This window comes from Cydia splendana, chromosome Z (genome assembly GCF_910591565.1).
Source record: "Cydia splendana chromosome Z, ilCydSple1.2, whole genome shotgun sequence".
Taxonomy (NCBI): Eukaryota; Metazoa; Arthropoda; class Insecta; order Lepidoptera; family Tortricidae; genus Cydia; species Cydia splendana.
In genome coordinates this window covers 27,750,196-27,764,365 of record NC_085987.1, presented here as the reverse complement: position 1 = coordinate 27,764,365, position 14,170 = coordinate 27,750,196, and the positions used below count along the sequence as shown (strand labels likewise).

Below are 14,170 nucleotides of genomic sequence, written 5' to 3'. Positions count from 1 at the left end.
ATTCTATTCTATTCTAAAATTTTGTTCTAACTGACAGGCCGATACCGTCCAGCGGACTGTTAATCAGTGGGCCCCTTTAGAGGCAGTTTGACTTTGTTGATATCGATCACTTGAGATACAATTTATTAAGGCACTTAAGCTAAAAGCGATGAAAAATTATACTCACTCGGTTTCGTAGATGTTCTTCTCTAAGGTAGGTATACATTTTTAAACCGATTTTCATAGAATTTGGCGAGCAGGTTCGTTAAAAATGTAAAAAATAAAAAAATAAATTTATTGGCGGAGCCATGGGAATTCGCGAGGTGCAGCTCACAAAGTCACTACTTTTAGAAGAATACCGACTATTTGAAGTCTATCCCTTTGGAGATTAAAAAGTATATTTAGGTAATGTTTTTTTATAATCATAAGTGACTTACCTATCGATGGACAATTCTGCTCATCCAATCCGTCATCGCAATCGTTATGGCCATCGCAACGCTTAGTCACCGACACGCAGCGCGTGTTGTCACATGTCAGTTCATCCGTGTGGCACTCTGAAACCAAAAGTGTGGTTACACAGGTTGCTAGTTATTATTTATTATGGAGGGTAGAGGTAAGGAGTAAACTCTCTTATGGGAGAACATGTGAAAAGTGTCAGCTATAAGTAACAGTTCCAAATCTCACCAGAGTGGCGCTAAAGTAACTATAGGACATGAAATAAACTTGGCCGTTATTGACGGCAAAGAGTAAGTATAATTGACGGAGTGAAGTACACTGTCAATGACTTGATTTTTTTTTATCTATTATTGTAGGTATTGTGGCGCCACCTATATTTAAGGCTTTTTGACGGACACTTTCATACACAGAGTGTTCTCCTTGTTTAACTATGTCCACCCAGTAGTTTTGAAGATATGGGGGCCGATTTTTGAATTTCGACCGCTCGGTTTCGTGTATTTCGTTCATTAATATCTCCACTACTAGGCATTTCAATTCTACTAATAGAATTGAAATCGAGTGGTCAATACCACTAGATTCCAAATTTCGATCGCTCGTATTAAAAAAATTAGCATTTCGCCGTTTTCCACCGCTTTTCGAGTGACGAAATCGAGCGATCGAAATTCAAAAATCGGCCCCATGGGGGGAAATGGTAATTTTTCTCCTATTTCCTTAAATAATCTTCTAACTATTTATCTTAAATGTATATAAATAGTACATTACTACAGAGGCCGGGACGAAAGGGGTTGCCGGCCGAAGACATAGATAGGTCTGAGCGCGGGCAACCCCATTTCCCGCCGAGGTATGTATAGTGCTTTTCTCAAACATGCAATGAAATAAATAAAATAAAAAATCCACGAAACCCAAGTTTTATTTATAGAAAAAACTAAAAGTAAACTACACCCAAAATATGACCAACACGTACCTATATCATTATCACGCGTATGTTTTACACGAGTCGTGTATTTTTACTACCCGTATATTTTCATGTATCTTTGATTTTTTCGCCTTGTATCCATCTGACTGTCGTTTTCGTCACATAAGTTTACATAGTCTTTCATGTTGATATCATGTTTCAAATACATCGTTGCTTTATGCATGGAGTAAATAAGTATAATTTCCACAGTGTTGACGAATTTGTAGTTACATTCATTTAAAATATGCCACAAAACTGTTTCTAATAAACTGTAAGCCATTTTTCTTAGTTTCTCAAATAATAAAATTGCCATAAGCAACCATATACATACTTCGTCTTTGACTTGGCGGCAGAGGCAGCAAGTTATTAAAATCAATTCTGCTTACGCTGCCAATTCCAACACCTACGTTTACAATTAATATTAATTTCGTTATTTCGTCGGAACTCATATTAAAGTCAAAAAATCAACAACGCACCATAAATCCAATAAAACAGAATGAATATTTTTCATCTTTACCTCCATGGTATAATAATATACTCCGCCTGGTACTCCATTCCCGTCTTTTCTAGGTCACCTAACTGACACGGGCCTACGTCATCATGCGACAGCGCTATATGATAATATGCGATAGCGCTATATATAGCGGCCATGTTGTTGTGACGTAGGCCCGTGTCACTCTGGGAATGGAAGACCATGTTTTATTAGACTATGTTTACCTCCATAACAATTTAAAAAATATAACTACGCGTGTTTGAGTAGACCTTTTTACCGCTAACGTTTAGATGAAATATTTTAAATGTTTTAATTTGTGTAGTTAAATTTATAATTGAAAATTATAAAATTATAGAATGATTTATTTATTAAGTTCATGTTGATTTTATACAAATAAAACTGCAAATTATAGCAAACATTGTTTTTTGTTTTTTTTTATAGGCGTAGTGGCAGAGTGTCATTACGAACCATAAAGCAAATACTGCCTCTAGTTTTTTTTTTAATGGATGAATGCCACGATGCTGTGTCACAAATATCTGTGAAATGAAAATTAAAAAAAAGGACTTTGCCGGCCTAGGCCTGCAAGATGTGTATGAAATTCCATTAACGACCTTTTGTCCTAGCCGCACCTGAAACGTCATACTTCGCAGCCTATTATAAGGAACATAACATCAATATTTCATTGCATGTTTGAGAAAATTCTTTTATTTTTATTTTTTCATTAGGTACCCCCTAAAAGTGGCCCTTAAGGGGCCCACTGATTAGGTACCAGTCCGCCGTACGATATCGGCCTGTCAGTTAGAAGCAAAATTTGACAGCTCCGAACAACGACAGGCTGATATCGTCCGGCGAACTGGTAATCTGTGGGCCCCTTATGTTTAAAATTCAGTTTTGAAGTGACGTGTTCGTTTTTGGCACGGGTATTTGGTTCACAGACTTTCACAAATGTGTACCAAATTTCAACTTTACTGGTCCAGTAGTTTCGGAGAAATAGGCTATGACAGAAGGACAGACAGACGCACGAGTGGTCCTTTATTGATCGTACAATAAAGTGTTTACTTACTTACTTATAATATAAGGTTTCCGTTACGGAACCCTAATAGTGCCGTTATTAGGCAGTGTGTAACAATTACAATGTACCTAATCCAGAGATCCAAAATGACGCGTACCTATTATTGAATAGACCCGTAATCACGTGTTTTTGGCTTTTATCTGTAATTTCTCTGATGTTGTATCAGTAGTTAAACATTAAATTAAAATTAACATTCCATGAGTGTAATACTTCCTTCACTACTTTGCCAGTATATGGCTAAGACGTAGTCTTAAATAGTTATTGATTGCAGAAGAGATGTAAACTCCAAAACTAGATGATGTTTCTAATTTGACACTGAGTACTACTATCCATACATAATTTATACGGTAACACTAACATTTCGTCAGGTGACAAGCTAAAGTCACTAATTACTAAAAAAAATTAAACAAAAATCGACCTTCTTTAAGTACTAATATGGTTCACTATGGCTATGAACTTGTGGTACTTAGTGACTTTTGCTTGTCACCCGACGATTTGACAATCCAGTTACCACAAAACATAATGGCACCCTACACCGTCTAATTCAGCCTCGGAGATACAATTTTTTCTTATACAGTTTACTATTCTAATACCTCTGTGGTGAAAAGTAATCGTTTTTTCTCAATATTGCTGTTGAATAAAATGTACTTACCTATTTCCTTATTTGCAAATATCTTACCTGAATTTGAAGATGACTCGTCTGGGTCCACTGCAGAACTGGGTCTCTCGGTTTCAGGTAGCGGCAGATTTTCTTCACCTCTAGGTATTTCATTAATGGAATCGTCTTTTTGCGGTAAAAAAAAAAAAGAATATTAAAAAACAAACAAATAAATCAAAAATATATAGAACAAAAATAAATGATAAATAAGTATACCCGACGGACAGCCGGCCTCGTCAGCGCCGTCCGAGCAGTCCTTGACGCCGTTGCAGCGCGTGTATCCGGGGTGGCACGCTCCGCCATCGCACCGGACCCAATCGTCCGGGCACGACTCATTTGATGCTACGTAACATACATTCAAACGTATATGTAAATAACTTATTTATAGTACATATAGTACAATATAATTACGTGTAACAATATAGTTACGATAGGCCTTATATTGTACCGGCGAGAGTTATGTTATAAAAACCCTCGTCTCCATAATTTCACTTAGCCCCCCTACGTTGCATAATGTACTATAAGATTTTCTCAAAGTAATTGAATACTCACATACGTTAAGAAATAAAAAACATAATAATGTTGTTACGTAATAAAAACAAAACATGAAAACTAAAACCATAAAAAAACACGAATGAACCTGCATATTTCAAATACTTTACCTGTTTACTAGTACATTAATAAATTTTGATTCTGATAACCAATTCCACTCTTCAATTTTCTGCTGTACTCGGTGTGCCGCTTAGTGTAAGTACCTAACATTGGACGCAGATCTGCACGTAGCTCCGGTGTGCGAGCAAGACATCGCTATATACGCGCATAGCGCTGTATCGCTTACGCACTAGAGCGTATCCGCAACAATGTGTTATGCTCGAGCAATGAGGCTATCGCCAGTATTTCATATAGACCTGGGTCGACGTTGGTGGCGCTAAAGTCCGCCTCGCTGACCACCACACCCTCCAGCGAGCGCCGATTGTGAATGTGGTCCTGGAGGATCCTGGCGATCTTATCCATGTCGTAATAACCCGTTGTTACGATGTCCAGCGTCACCTTGCATGAGAAGTCGTCAGTGGCTCGAGATCTGGAACGATAGGTATTCATTTGTTATGCAAATGTACAAAGTATAGGTGTAGTAAAATACTATTGTAAGACAAAAGTGTAATCTTGAGCGTTGCGAGAGTCTCAAGACGCATTTCTCGTCACCGCGAGGAAAGACCGACTGACAAGTGCTCTAGTGTTTTTAAAACACGAAGGATACGGTGAAATTTTCATGCCATTGACGTTTCAGACTAATATTTATTTAACAAAAATAACGTGGATATCAAAAGGACGTAGCTTAGAATATCTCTTAATTATTAGACACAAATCACCAAAATATATATTAAGTATTATCAATGAAGTATTTTGTTATAAAATATTAATTTCCTACTTGTATAGTCCTACTTGTAACTCGTGAAATACGGAGTTGCGTAAACAAAAGATTGCCTTTGACAGGATTGGTTCTTAGGACCCAAGGATGGATTTAAGAAGTGGAGCCACCAAGATTTTTGATGTAAAAGAGGGAGGTAGGGGACTCTCAGTTTTAATTTGATATATATGTACCTATATCATAAACTACTAGGTCAAGTTTAGTGGTGATGTTTAAGTTTTATCTCAAAATCATCCCGTACGGATGTGAAAAGGGAGGTGAAAATTTGTAAGGGAATCAATAACCGGTGAACCGGTTTAGATTAAAGAGATAGTTTGAGTCCCGGGGAAGAGCATAAGATAGTATTTATCCCAAAAATGTTCCTTTAAAAGTGGAAAGGTAGGTGTAGGTTTGTATGGGGAATCAATAACCGCGGAACCGGTTAAGGTGAAATCTACGTCTACATCTTTGATTTAGGTAGTTGACTGGTTGAAAAGAATACCAACATTAACATGGAACCTAAACTTAAACAATTATTAACCTTAGACGTCGCCGACACTGAAAACACCTCCCACCCCTGCGTCTTTGTGGCTCCACTTCTAAAATACATCTTAGGAACACAGAGATTAATTCTGCAAAGAAAATCTTTTGTTCAAAGAACGCTGTATTTGACCTTTATATGGTTTATGCAAGTACCTACAACTAAATTCGTTGAGGTTATTATGTAAAACGGAACTCATGCAATTGCAATAGAGTTTGACTCTACTTATTGTACGAATCGTTCCGTCATCAAGGCAAATCTTTAAGTCGCTTTACATTGTGAAGTTATGTACTTATAATGTTATAATTAAAAATATAAATCATCGTCAAGAGAATCAATTATAGTCCCTTTGCAGATTTATTCGAGAATCGTAAAAACTAGTTTCAAATGTGCACTGTCACAAAACGCAACTAAATAAGTAAACGGGTGCCTTCGGTAATTCTCGGGCAGACAAATAAAGGGATTATGATTATTCTTCATGTAGATCTATGATCGAGAAAAGGTATTTATCATGAGTAGTTAAAAATAAGTACGCTCTCCTGCGCTCATAACGTTTTGAAGTCACGTAGAGGGTTTGATTAAAAACAGATTTTTCTATAGACAATATAATTTCGACTTACTGTATCCTAACGAGGCTTGCTCTTTGAGTGCCGGATATTTCTCTGTTTCTGCCTTGTTCTTCGTAAATCTTGTTTACAGCATTGGCCAAGGACTTGGAAAAGTTCTGGAACTGCGGCGAGTCTCTGTTGGAGTATTCTTCCTGATAGGGTTGCATTGCCACAAAGGTAACGCGGAGCGTCTCTGCGAAACGTTAATAAAAAAAAATATCAGATTTTGTAAGCTCTTATCACTCGATCTGCCTATTCTTTAGCATACCTAATATAAAATAGATGCGAAACTTTTAAATAACAGACTGAGAGCCAATTCTTCTAAATTCTCGTCTATGGAAGGTTTTGAAGGTTGAAAGTTTTTACTTTATACTCCATGTTATCGTCTTAATCTTTTTTGACATTATTATTATCGAAATTATTTGTAAATTTCACTCGCACCAATGTATAAATGGGTCAAAAACATTCTGTGTTCGCGTCTTTCCTGTAGACATACACAAGAGTTAAGGGCTATAAAGGTTAATTTTCTTATTTAACCCTTATCCACGTGAAAAGGTCCTCCTTTTATTCAGAGAACTGTGATAAAATCATTACTTACATGCCCACAAGCTGTTAACTATTGCCCACAGAAGAGAAAAATGTACAGTTCGCGCGAACACGCTAGTTTTCTCTCCTGTGGGCAAAAGTTAACAGCTTGTGGGCATGTAAGTAATGATTTTATCATAGTTCTCTAAATAAAAGGAGGACCTTTTCACGTGGATAAGGGTTACATAAGAAAATTAACCTTTATAGCCCTTAACTCTTGTGTATGTCTAAGGAAAGACGCGAACACAGAATGTTTTTGACCCAAATATACTATATTAATATATGTAGGTATGCCAAATTTCTAAGTGGGATAGATACTCGGCGCAAAGGCCAAAGGTTATGTTTGGAAAAATGGCTTTATTTAATACTCACTTTCTTTCGGCTCCGAGGTGTCCACGGGGACGTGCGCGCCGGAACCATCGCCGTTTTCATCATCGAACCTGAAAACAGAAACATTATGTATGATTTACCTACATGTGTCATAGCGCTGTCATATTTTAAGAAGCTGTTCTTAAGGCTACCTACCTGCAATAGTTAAAGGTTCAATTAGAAATCAAACTTGTCAACAGGTGACAATATTAATGTCTGTTGAATAGGGGGTATTACTGCAAAACTCTGCGAAGAGGGCGGCACTATCCGCACTCAATGTCATAGTGAAAACTTGTCAAAATACTGTTTAAGGCCTATTTTGTATAGGTTACTCTATGGTTTACTTAAGTACTTTACTTAAGTTAAGTGCACTTGTGCTGCACTCTGGCGGCAGAACATTGCAGTAATACTCCCTATTTAATATAACGGATATAATTATATATATGCTCAGTATTCCTCTTTAGATATATACAATTATTAAATTTCATAAAGAAAACCTTTTACAGAAATAGATGGAACCCAAAGGGCCAGTTTTGTCGTGCGAAATCTTGAGATGCAGAGCGGAGTTAAGGCTCGTTAATGATTTAAGATTTATTTATTTAAACTTTATTGTAAGATACAAAAATGTTAAGCAATGGACAAGAGTCACGCATGAAAGTTACGCTTAGTTATCTGTTTTTTATGTTACATATATTTAGCAACGAAAACGAATGCTAGGGCACAGATATATTTTAAACAACTATTCCTAATTTCAAATCGATAGCTTCATTAGTTCTCGAGCTATTTAGCAATGTGACAGACAGACTGACAGAGTCGCACCATAAGGGTTCCTTATGTACCTTTTTGGTACGGAACCCTAAAAAATATCATTAAGAACGTAACTTCGATTGTATGGCTGCGGGCTGCGGCTATGTTCTTGAGACTCTTAATACCTTAAGGCATTCTTTACCAGTCAACTACTCGTATTCATAAGATTAGCGGCGCGATTCGGGAAATGAATTAGAGATTCACTAGATATGATATAGTAAAGATATGTGACGTTCCACGGCAAAAGGTACCTTATGGCGGCTGGCGCTTACGTCGCATAGCGCCGCAATAATATTGGAGCGGCGTTAACAATAGCGTAACCGCCAACCGCCATAATGTACCTTTTGCCGTGTGACGTCACATATCTTTACTATTTTATGTCTAGTGAATCTCTAATTCATTTCCCGAATCGCGCCGTAGGGCTATGCACTTACGGTACGACGCCACCAGCTGGGTCGTCCGTGCTGGTGTCCTCGAGGTCCTCCGGCTCCGGCGTAGTCGACGACGACGATGCTGAAACATTTATTATTTAGAATTACCAACAGATAATATATACATGATCTTAAAATGTAAAAACATGGCTGATGCTTATCCAACGATAGGTAAACATCAACTTAGAACAGTGTTTGTAAATACCTAGAGTCGGACCAAGAATAGTCTGCAGCGGATTTGATAGCCCACGCAGTGCAAGTGTCATTTATACGTCATAATTTCATGGAAATTTGACGTTTAAAATAACACGTGCATTGCGTGGGCTATCAAATCCGCTGCAGATGTTTCATGGACTGATTTTATTAAATAAAATTGAGCCAGTAAATTACTTTAAATGAAATCGTAAGTAATTTACCATTTAAAACAGCTTTTAAACCATTTATGTGAATAATAATGCCACGTGACAAATTTCTCCGTTCTCGACTTTGTACATCAAGTAGGAATTGAGCCAATGAGCAACAGCGACCAAGTGACAATGAGGGTTTCCGCGATCGAGATTTTCACTAGATGGCAGCACCATGACGAGAGGTCTTTTTGACAGCTGCTGTCAAAATCCACCCTTAAAAAAAATTTAAACATGATTGGTGGATTATGACAGCTAGACCTCTCGCCACGGTGCTGTCATCTAGTGAAAAACTCGATCGCGGAAACCCTCATTGGAACAATTTTTACATCACCTTGTATGGATACTAGCTAAGCACAAAAAAGTTATTAAAAAATAAACACTGATAATAAATAACATCGCCATTGCCTTACTTATATAATAATACTCACAACAAGTCAAAATCATCAATGGCTTGACAAAAGCGGATAATTTTGAAAATTGCAAATAGGTTGTAATAAACTAGAAGTAGACGACTTATATCGACCGGGATATGGACCTTGATTTACCTTTTGTATTGTTTTCGAGCTCCCGATATTTCGACGCAGTTACATGCATCTTGTTCACGGGTAAATTAACTAAACTAGAAGTACTTTCTACTGTCAGTAATAGGGCAAACCTTGGCTTATCGGTGATACTTGGTAATTCGTTGATAATGCGTTGTTATCTTTCGCTGAGCTTACAATGCTGAAATGTAAGCAATTAAATCGCTGCCAACCCAATTGCAAGCATCAAAAGTGACAGCTGCCAATGATTTTATAGCTCGCATTTCCTCATGGTGAGAACTGTGTAAGATTATAACGGAGTATCACCGAATTACCAAGTTTGCCCTAGCAAAGACATATGTAACTTCGTATAAGATGAATAAAGTCTAAGGAAAAAACGTGCATCGGAAATCAAGAAAAAGTCATTCTCGGATAGATGGCGCACACACCTTTGGCCTATGCTCAGCTAGATGGCGTGACAACACCGTTTCATATTTAACAATTTTAACACATAGATATCAGTGAATGAACATGGGTCAAAATGATATAAAAATAATAAAATCATTTATCCATATAAATACATTTTTTGATAATTTTATACGTTTTCATTTTGAGTTTTAGTCGTGTGTCGATAGATGGCAGTAAATGTACTGTAACTACAAAATTTACTATGACAGGACCCCTCTATACTATCTATTCTCTTTGGTAATAGTAAGCATGATACCTTGGCAAGCGTTGCAGTACCGTGTTGCCAAATTACGAGTGCTCCTGGTTTACTTAGTAGATATTAGAGATTTTTAAAGCTATCCCGTTTCTGAAGTTACCCCAATGCACTCTTACTCGTATAATTAAAAGTTTCTTAAATTACTAATTATAATAGTAGTTCAATATTTACTTACAGAAAATGTTAAAGAAATCAAACTGCCGTTTTATTCTAGACAGGTGACCGGCGAGACCGCTTTCATGTTCCTTAACCTCAAGGAACTCGTTCGACGCATCTTCCTCACCCTCCCAGTACAGATCCTCGGAGGTCACCTGTAAAGTTATAAAAAAATAGACTAATTAGTAACATAGATTAATGTTATTAAGTTATATTAGGTAATGAGTAAATAAGTGATCATAACAATATGGGTCAACGGGGATTAAGATCGTGCTATATACTGGCGAATATACAGAATGACGACCTTAATAAGAGTTTAGTGATTGGGCAAAGCCGCCGAACACGCCCCGCCCTTAAAACATTTCGGCAGCCCCTTTTGGCGCAGATACTTACACGAAAATAACTTTTTACACTCCTAACGCTGTAGGTATTTATTTTACTTTATACAATTCTTACGTACCTACTATTATGTATTATTATGAGTCCCAGACTAAGCCATATTCAACTAGAAATCCATTGTTAAACTTCATAACGTTCCAGCACAGTTAATTTGTATTTCAATAAATATTATAAAGCTACAAATTACACATATATACATAGCCAATGTATATACATACATAGCTGGTGTTATTATTATTATAATTACATTTAAGAAACAGTGTTATTTTATTAATTACATAAATGTGTCCTTTTCTAAAGTATACGACGCTGATTTACATGAATAGGTACTACAATTGTCATAACATTACGAACTAGCTTACTGATTACTCTGACAATATTTATACAACTTTTCGCACGTGTGTTGTACAACGTTTTACAGTACATATGGCCCTTTAAATTTTCGACATACCTACGCACGTATAGTGCTAATAGTTAGCACTAAGACGGTAAATTAGCACCATATGTAGGGGAGATGTGGGTATAATGAATATAATGATCCCCTTAAGGGAGAAACTTTAGTGTGTTCACAGTTGGAGACAAAAACACAAGATTTAGGTCTTCATGAATAGTCCATTTACTTAACTAAGTAACTAACTGCATACTTATTTCTCGTGTTTTTTATATATTTAAATAATTATGTTATGTTTTCTAAAGGTTTAGTAAAGGATCATTTTATACATAGGTATGTATAAAACGATCCCTAGGGTAGAGTTAAAATAATCACAGATGATTCCTTTGTAATATCAAGATTTCTTCGTCTTAATCATTTAAGTCAGTCGATTCCAGCGTTTCTATATTTTCAGAAGATGAGTGCTATTTTTTTCTATTTTGGCCTTATTTTTAACGCCGTCAGGGGCACAGATTTTGCTTGCTATTTTAAAAGGCAATCCATAATTTAATCGCATTAAGAGCCCTTAGCATTTCTTCCTAAGGTCATTTTTTCGGAAGTAAGTGGTTTTGCACACATAAATTCGCGACATGATATGTTATGGCCTGTACAGGAAATGCTCATAGTAAATTACTTAAGGGATCATTTTACGCCTACGAATAGGGACCATTTTACCTCAAACACCAAATTTGAAAACATCGATAAAAATATAACTTTCAAAAAACTTGCGTCAGTATAAACATCGTTAAAGTATAGCTAAACATCATTAAGATCCGACAGTGAAACACAATTTGAATAAAACGTAACATGCTAAAAGTAATGGGATTCGGAAAATAGGCATACCGTAGATTAGACATATATTTTTTTAATCATTTCCTAATAAAATCTCGCTGCATGCTGGTACCGTCATGACTCATGACACTTTAAGAGGCAACTGGCGGGGTCACGGGGCAAACGTTTATTGCATATTTAGATAGATGGCACCAGTAGTTGCTCAGATACGATGGGGAATCATTTTACTCCGAGGGATCATTATAGCCACATCTCCCCTACTGTACCAGTGCATTACGATACAAAGGCGAAAAGTAGGAAATTTGCAACGAGTGGCGATAAATTGAAACAAGACGGAAGGCAGTGTTTTAAATCGCCACTCGTTGCGAATTAACTTTTCGCATGTGCACTGTACAACGTTTTACAGTACATATGGCCCTTTAATTTTTTTGACATGGCACGTATTGTGCTAATTACCGCTCTAGGGCGGTAAAGTAGCACCATATGTATTGTAAAATACATTAATTTATGTCACTTTGGCTGAGACTATTATATCGACCTATTTAATTGTGTCTATCCGTGCCTGCTTAGGTATGATACAAGTTCATTAGTCTACATATATCGAAAACATTACCAAAATTGCTCTTTCAGATACCTCTTGGTACATTGGTATTCATATGGCAATGTTTACACATATAACACTTCAGCACATGATTCACAAATAAATCGCCACCCAAGCCACAATTAGGCGGAGCGGCCGGCCGGCACCGAGCGGGATTTCTTTGCAATTTTAGCTAGTCCGACATGATCCGCCGACGAGTGTATACGACGCGACTCGCAACTTAATGGTGTCAAACGTTACCACTGTCTTCTTACTAAAATATTGCTTTCAGAAATATGTTTTTTTTTGTCTTTCTCGAAACACATTCGAGGTACTCGTGTATTGACATTAAAAATGAAATAACCTTATTGGTGTAACCCGTCTTCAAACCATTTTACAAGAATACACATACATAAACTACTATGTACCTATACAAGGCTTGAACCATTTTCATTTCATTTATTTATTTCAATATAAACTTACAGTTTAGCACCAAAACGTTTACATGAGACTTACGACTATTATATTACATTATATGTTACCTGTATCTAAGAAAGAAAAATAAATAAAGAAACAAAGAACCATTGATGCCTACTTAGTATTACCAGGTATTACGGAAGTCCTTTGAACAAATCGGACACTAACTTTACCTAGAAACGAATCGAAGTCCCTACTTCGATTCGTTTCTAGGTAAAGTTAGTAAAAAACAAACACTTGGTGGTGTCCCTACACCACCAAGTGTTTAAAAAAAACGTAGCGCTATTTTAGATCACACTACGGTTGACAAAAATATAATCAGCAATCTTGAAGCCTTTCTCCAGTAGCTTCATGATTCGAAACCTGATTTCTTGACTTTTGCTCGATGGAATAAAATCACGAACATAGGTCTAAAATGCAACTTAAAAATTTGTTACAATTTTTGCACAAAAGCTAAAAATATAAACTTTGCTTTAAAAATTGCGTTATTTTATATTTGATCGAACTCATTGAATACCTTTTTACTAAACTTATAAAAATTTAAATTCAAATTCATGATATCCGCGTTCTCGTGCACGCACAGCCATCTCGCTCATGCTTACTCTCAGTGAGAATAAGAGAAGAACCTAAATCCACGGGGCCTTAATACTACTAATCAAACCGGAGCACATTTTTAGTAAATCGCATATTTTTCAATGGTCCTTGACTTTGAATACCGTGCAAATTCCAACATATTTAATATCAAAATTATATCATTGTTCTTTTTATACAGATAAGTAGGTGCCTTAGAAGATTTAGACTAGATGTGTCCCTTGGACACACGTGGACGAAAAGCGTTTATGTAAGTACTGATTCAATTTTCATTAAAGTATGGATGCGTGCAGAGACAGCTACGCTATGATGTCTGCAACGCTCACTGGAGAATGAAGAAAACGTAAACAAATGCAACATGACTTTATTCAATTGGATTTCCCGTCTCGCAGACAAGCTGCCCCTGTGACAGCTCCCCCTACTCTTGCACTTTATGAAAATGTGCGATGTAGGTACAGTTAGCATCAATGGTAGCGGATGAAACAATGTACCAAAAGAATTTGCCATCCTGGAATACTTTTCCAAATAGAGATATATCTCTACAGTTTGAATTCAAAAGTATCTGTTACAATCTTATGTACACCGTGGGCTCGAATAATAATAATAATTGCGCTCTCATGCGCGAGGGGACTTGGGCTATAGTCCAATACGGATTGGGGACTTCACATACATCTTTGAATTTCTTCGCAGATGTATGCAGGTTTCCTCACGATGTTTCCTTCACCGAAAAA

At 36.7% G+C, this 14,170-nt stretch overlaps 1 protein-coding gene and 1 long non-coding RNA gene across 2 annotated transcripts in view; one reads left to right on the top strand and one right to left on the bottom strand.

Annotated features, from left to right (window-relative positions):
• LOC134804691 (basement membrane-specific heparan sulfate proteoglycan core protein-like) overlaps positions 1–14,170 on the bottom strand; it is a 185,765-nt gene that overhangs the window by 118,137 nt on the left and 53,458 nt on the right. The window contains exons 2-9 of the mRNA XM_063777814.1: positions 10,190–10,325; positions 8,366–8,444; positions 7,128–7,195; positions 6,183–6,363; positions 4,522–4,694; positions 3,830–3,955; positions 3,635–3,739; positions 417–533 (exon numbers count right to left, since the gene is read on the bottom strand). Of these exons, the coding sequence (XP_063633884.1) occupies positions 417–533; positions 3,635–3,739; positions 3,830–3,955; positions 4,522–4,694; positions 6,183–6,363; positions 7,128–7,195; positions 8,366–8,444; positions 10,190–10,325 (985 nt within the window). The remainder of the gene's footprint in view (positions 1–416; positions 534–3,634; positions 3,740–3,829; positions 3,956–4,521; positions 4,695–6,182; positions 6,364–7,127; positions 7,196–8,365; positions 8,445–10,189; positions 10,326–14,170) is intronic.
• The window catches only part of LOC134804946 (uncharacterized), a 371,780-nt gene that overhangs the window by 338,647 nt on the left and 18,963 nt on the right, over positions 1–14,170 (top strand). The window lies entirely within an intron of this gene.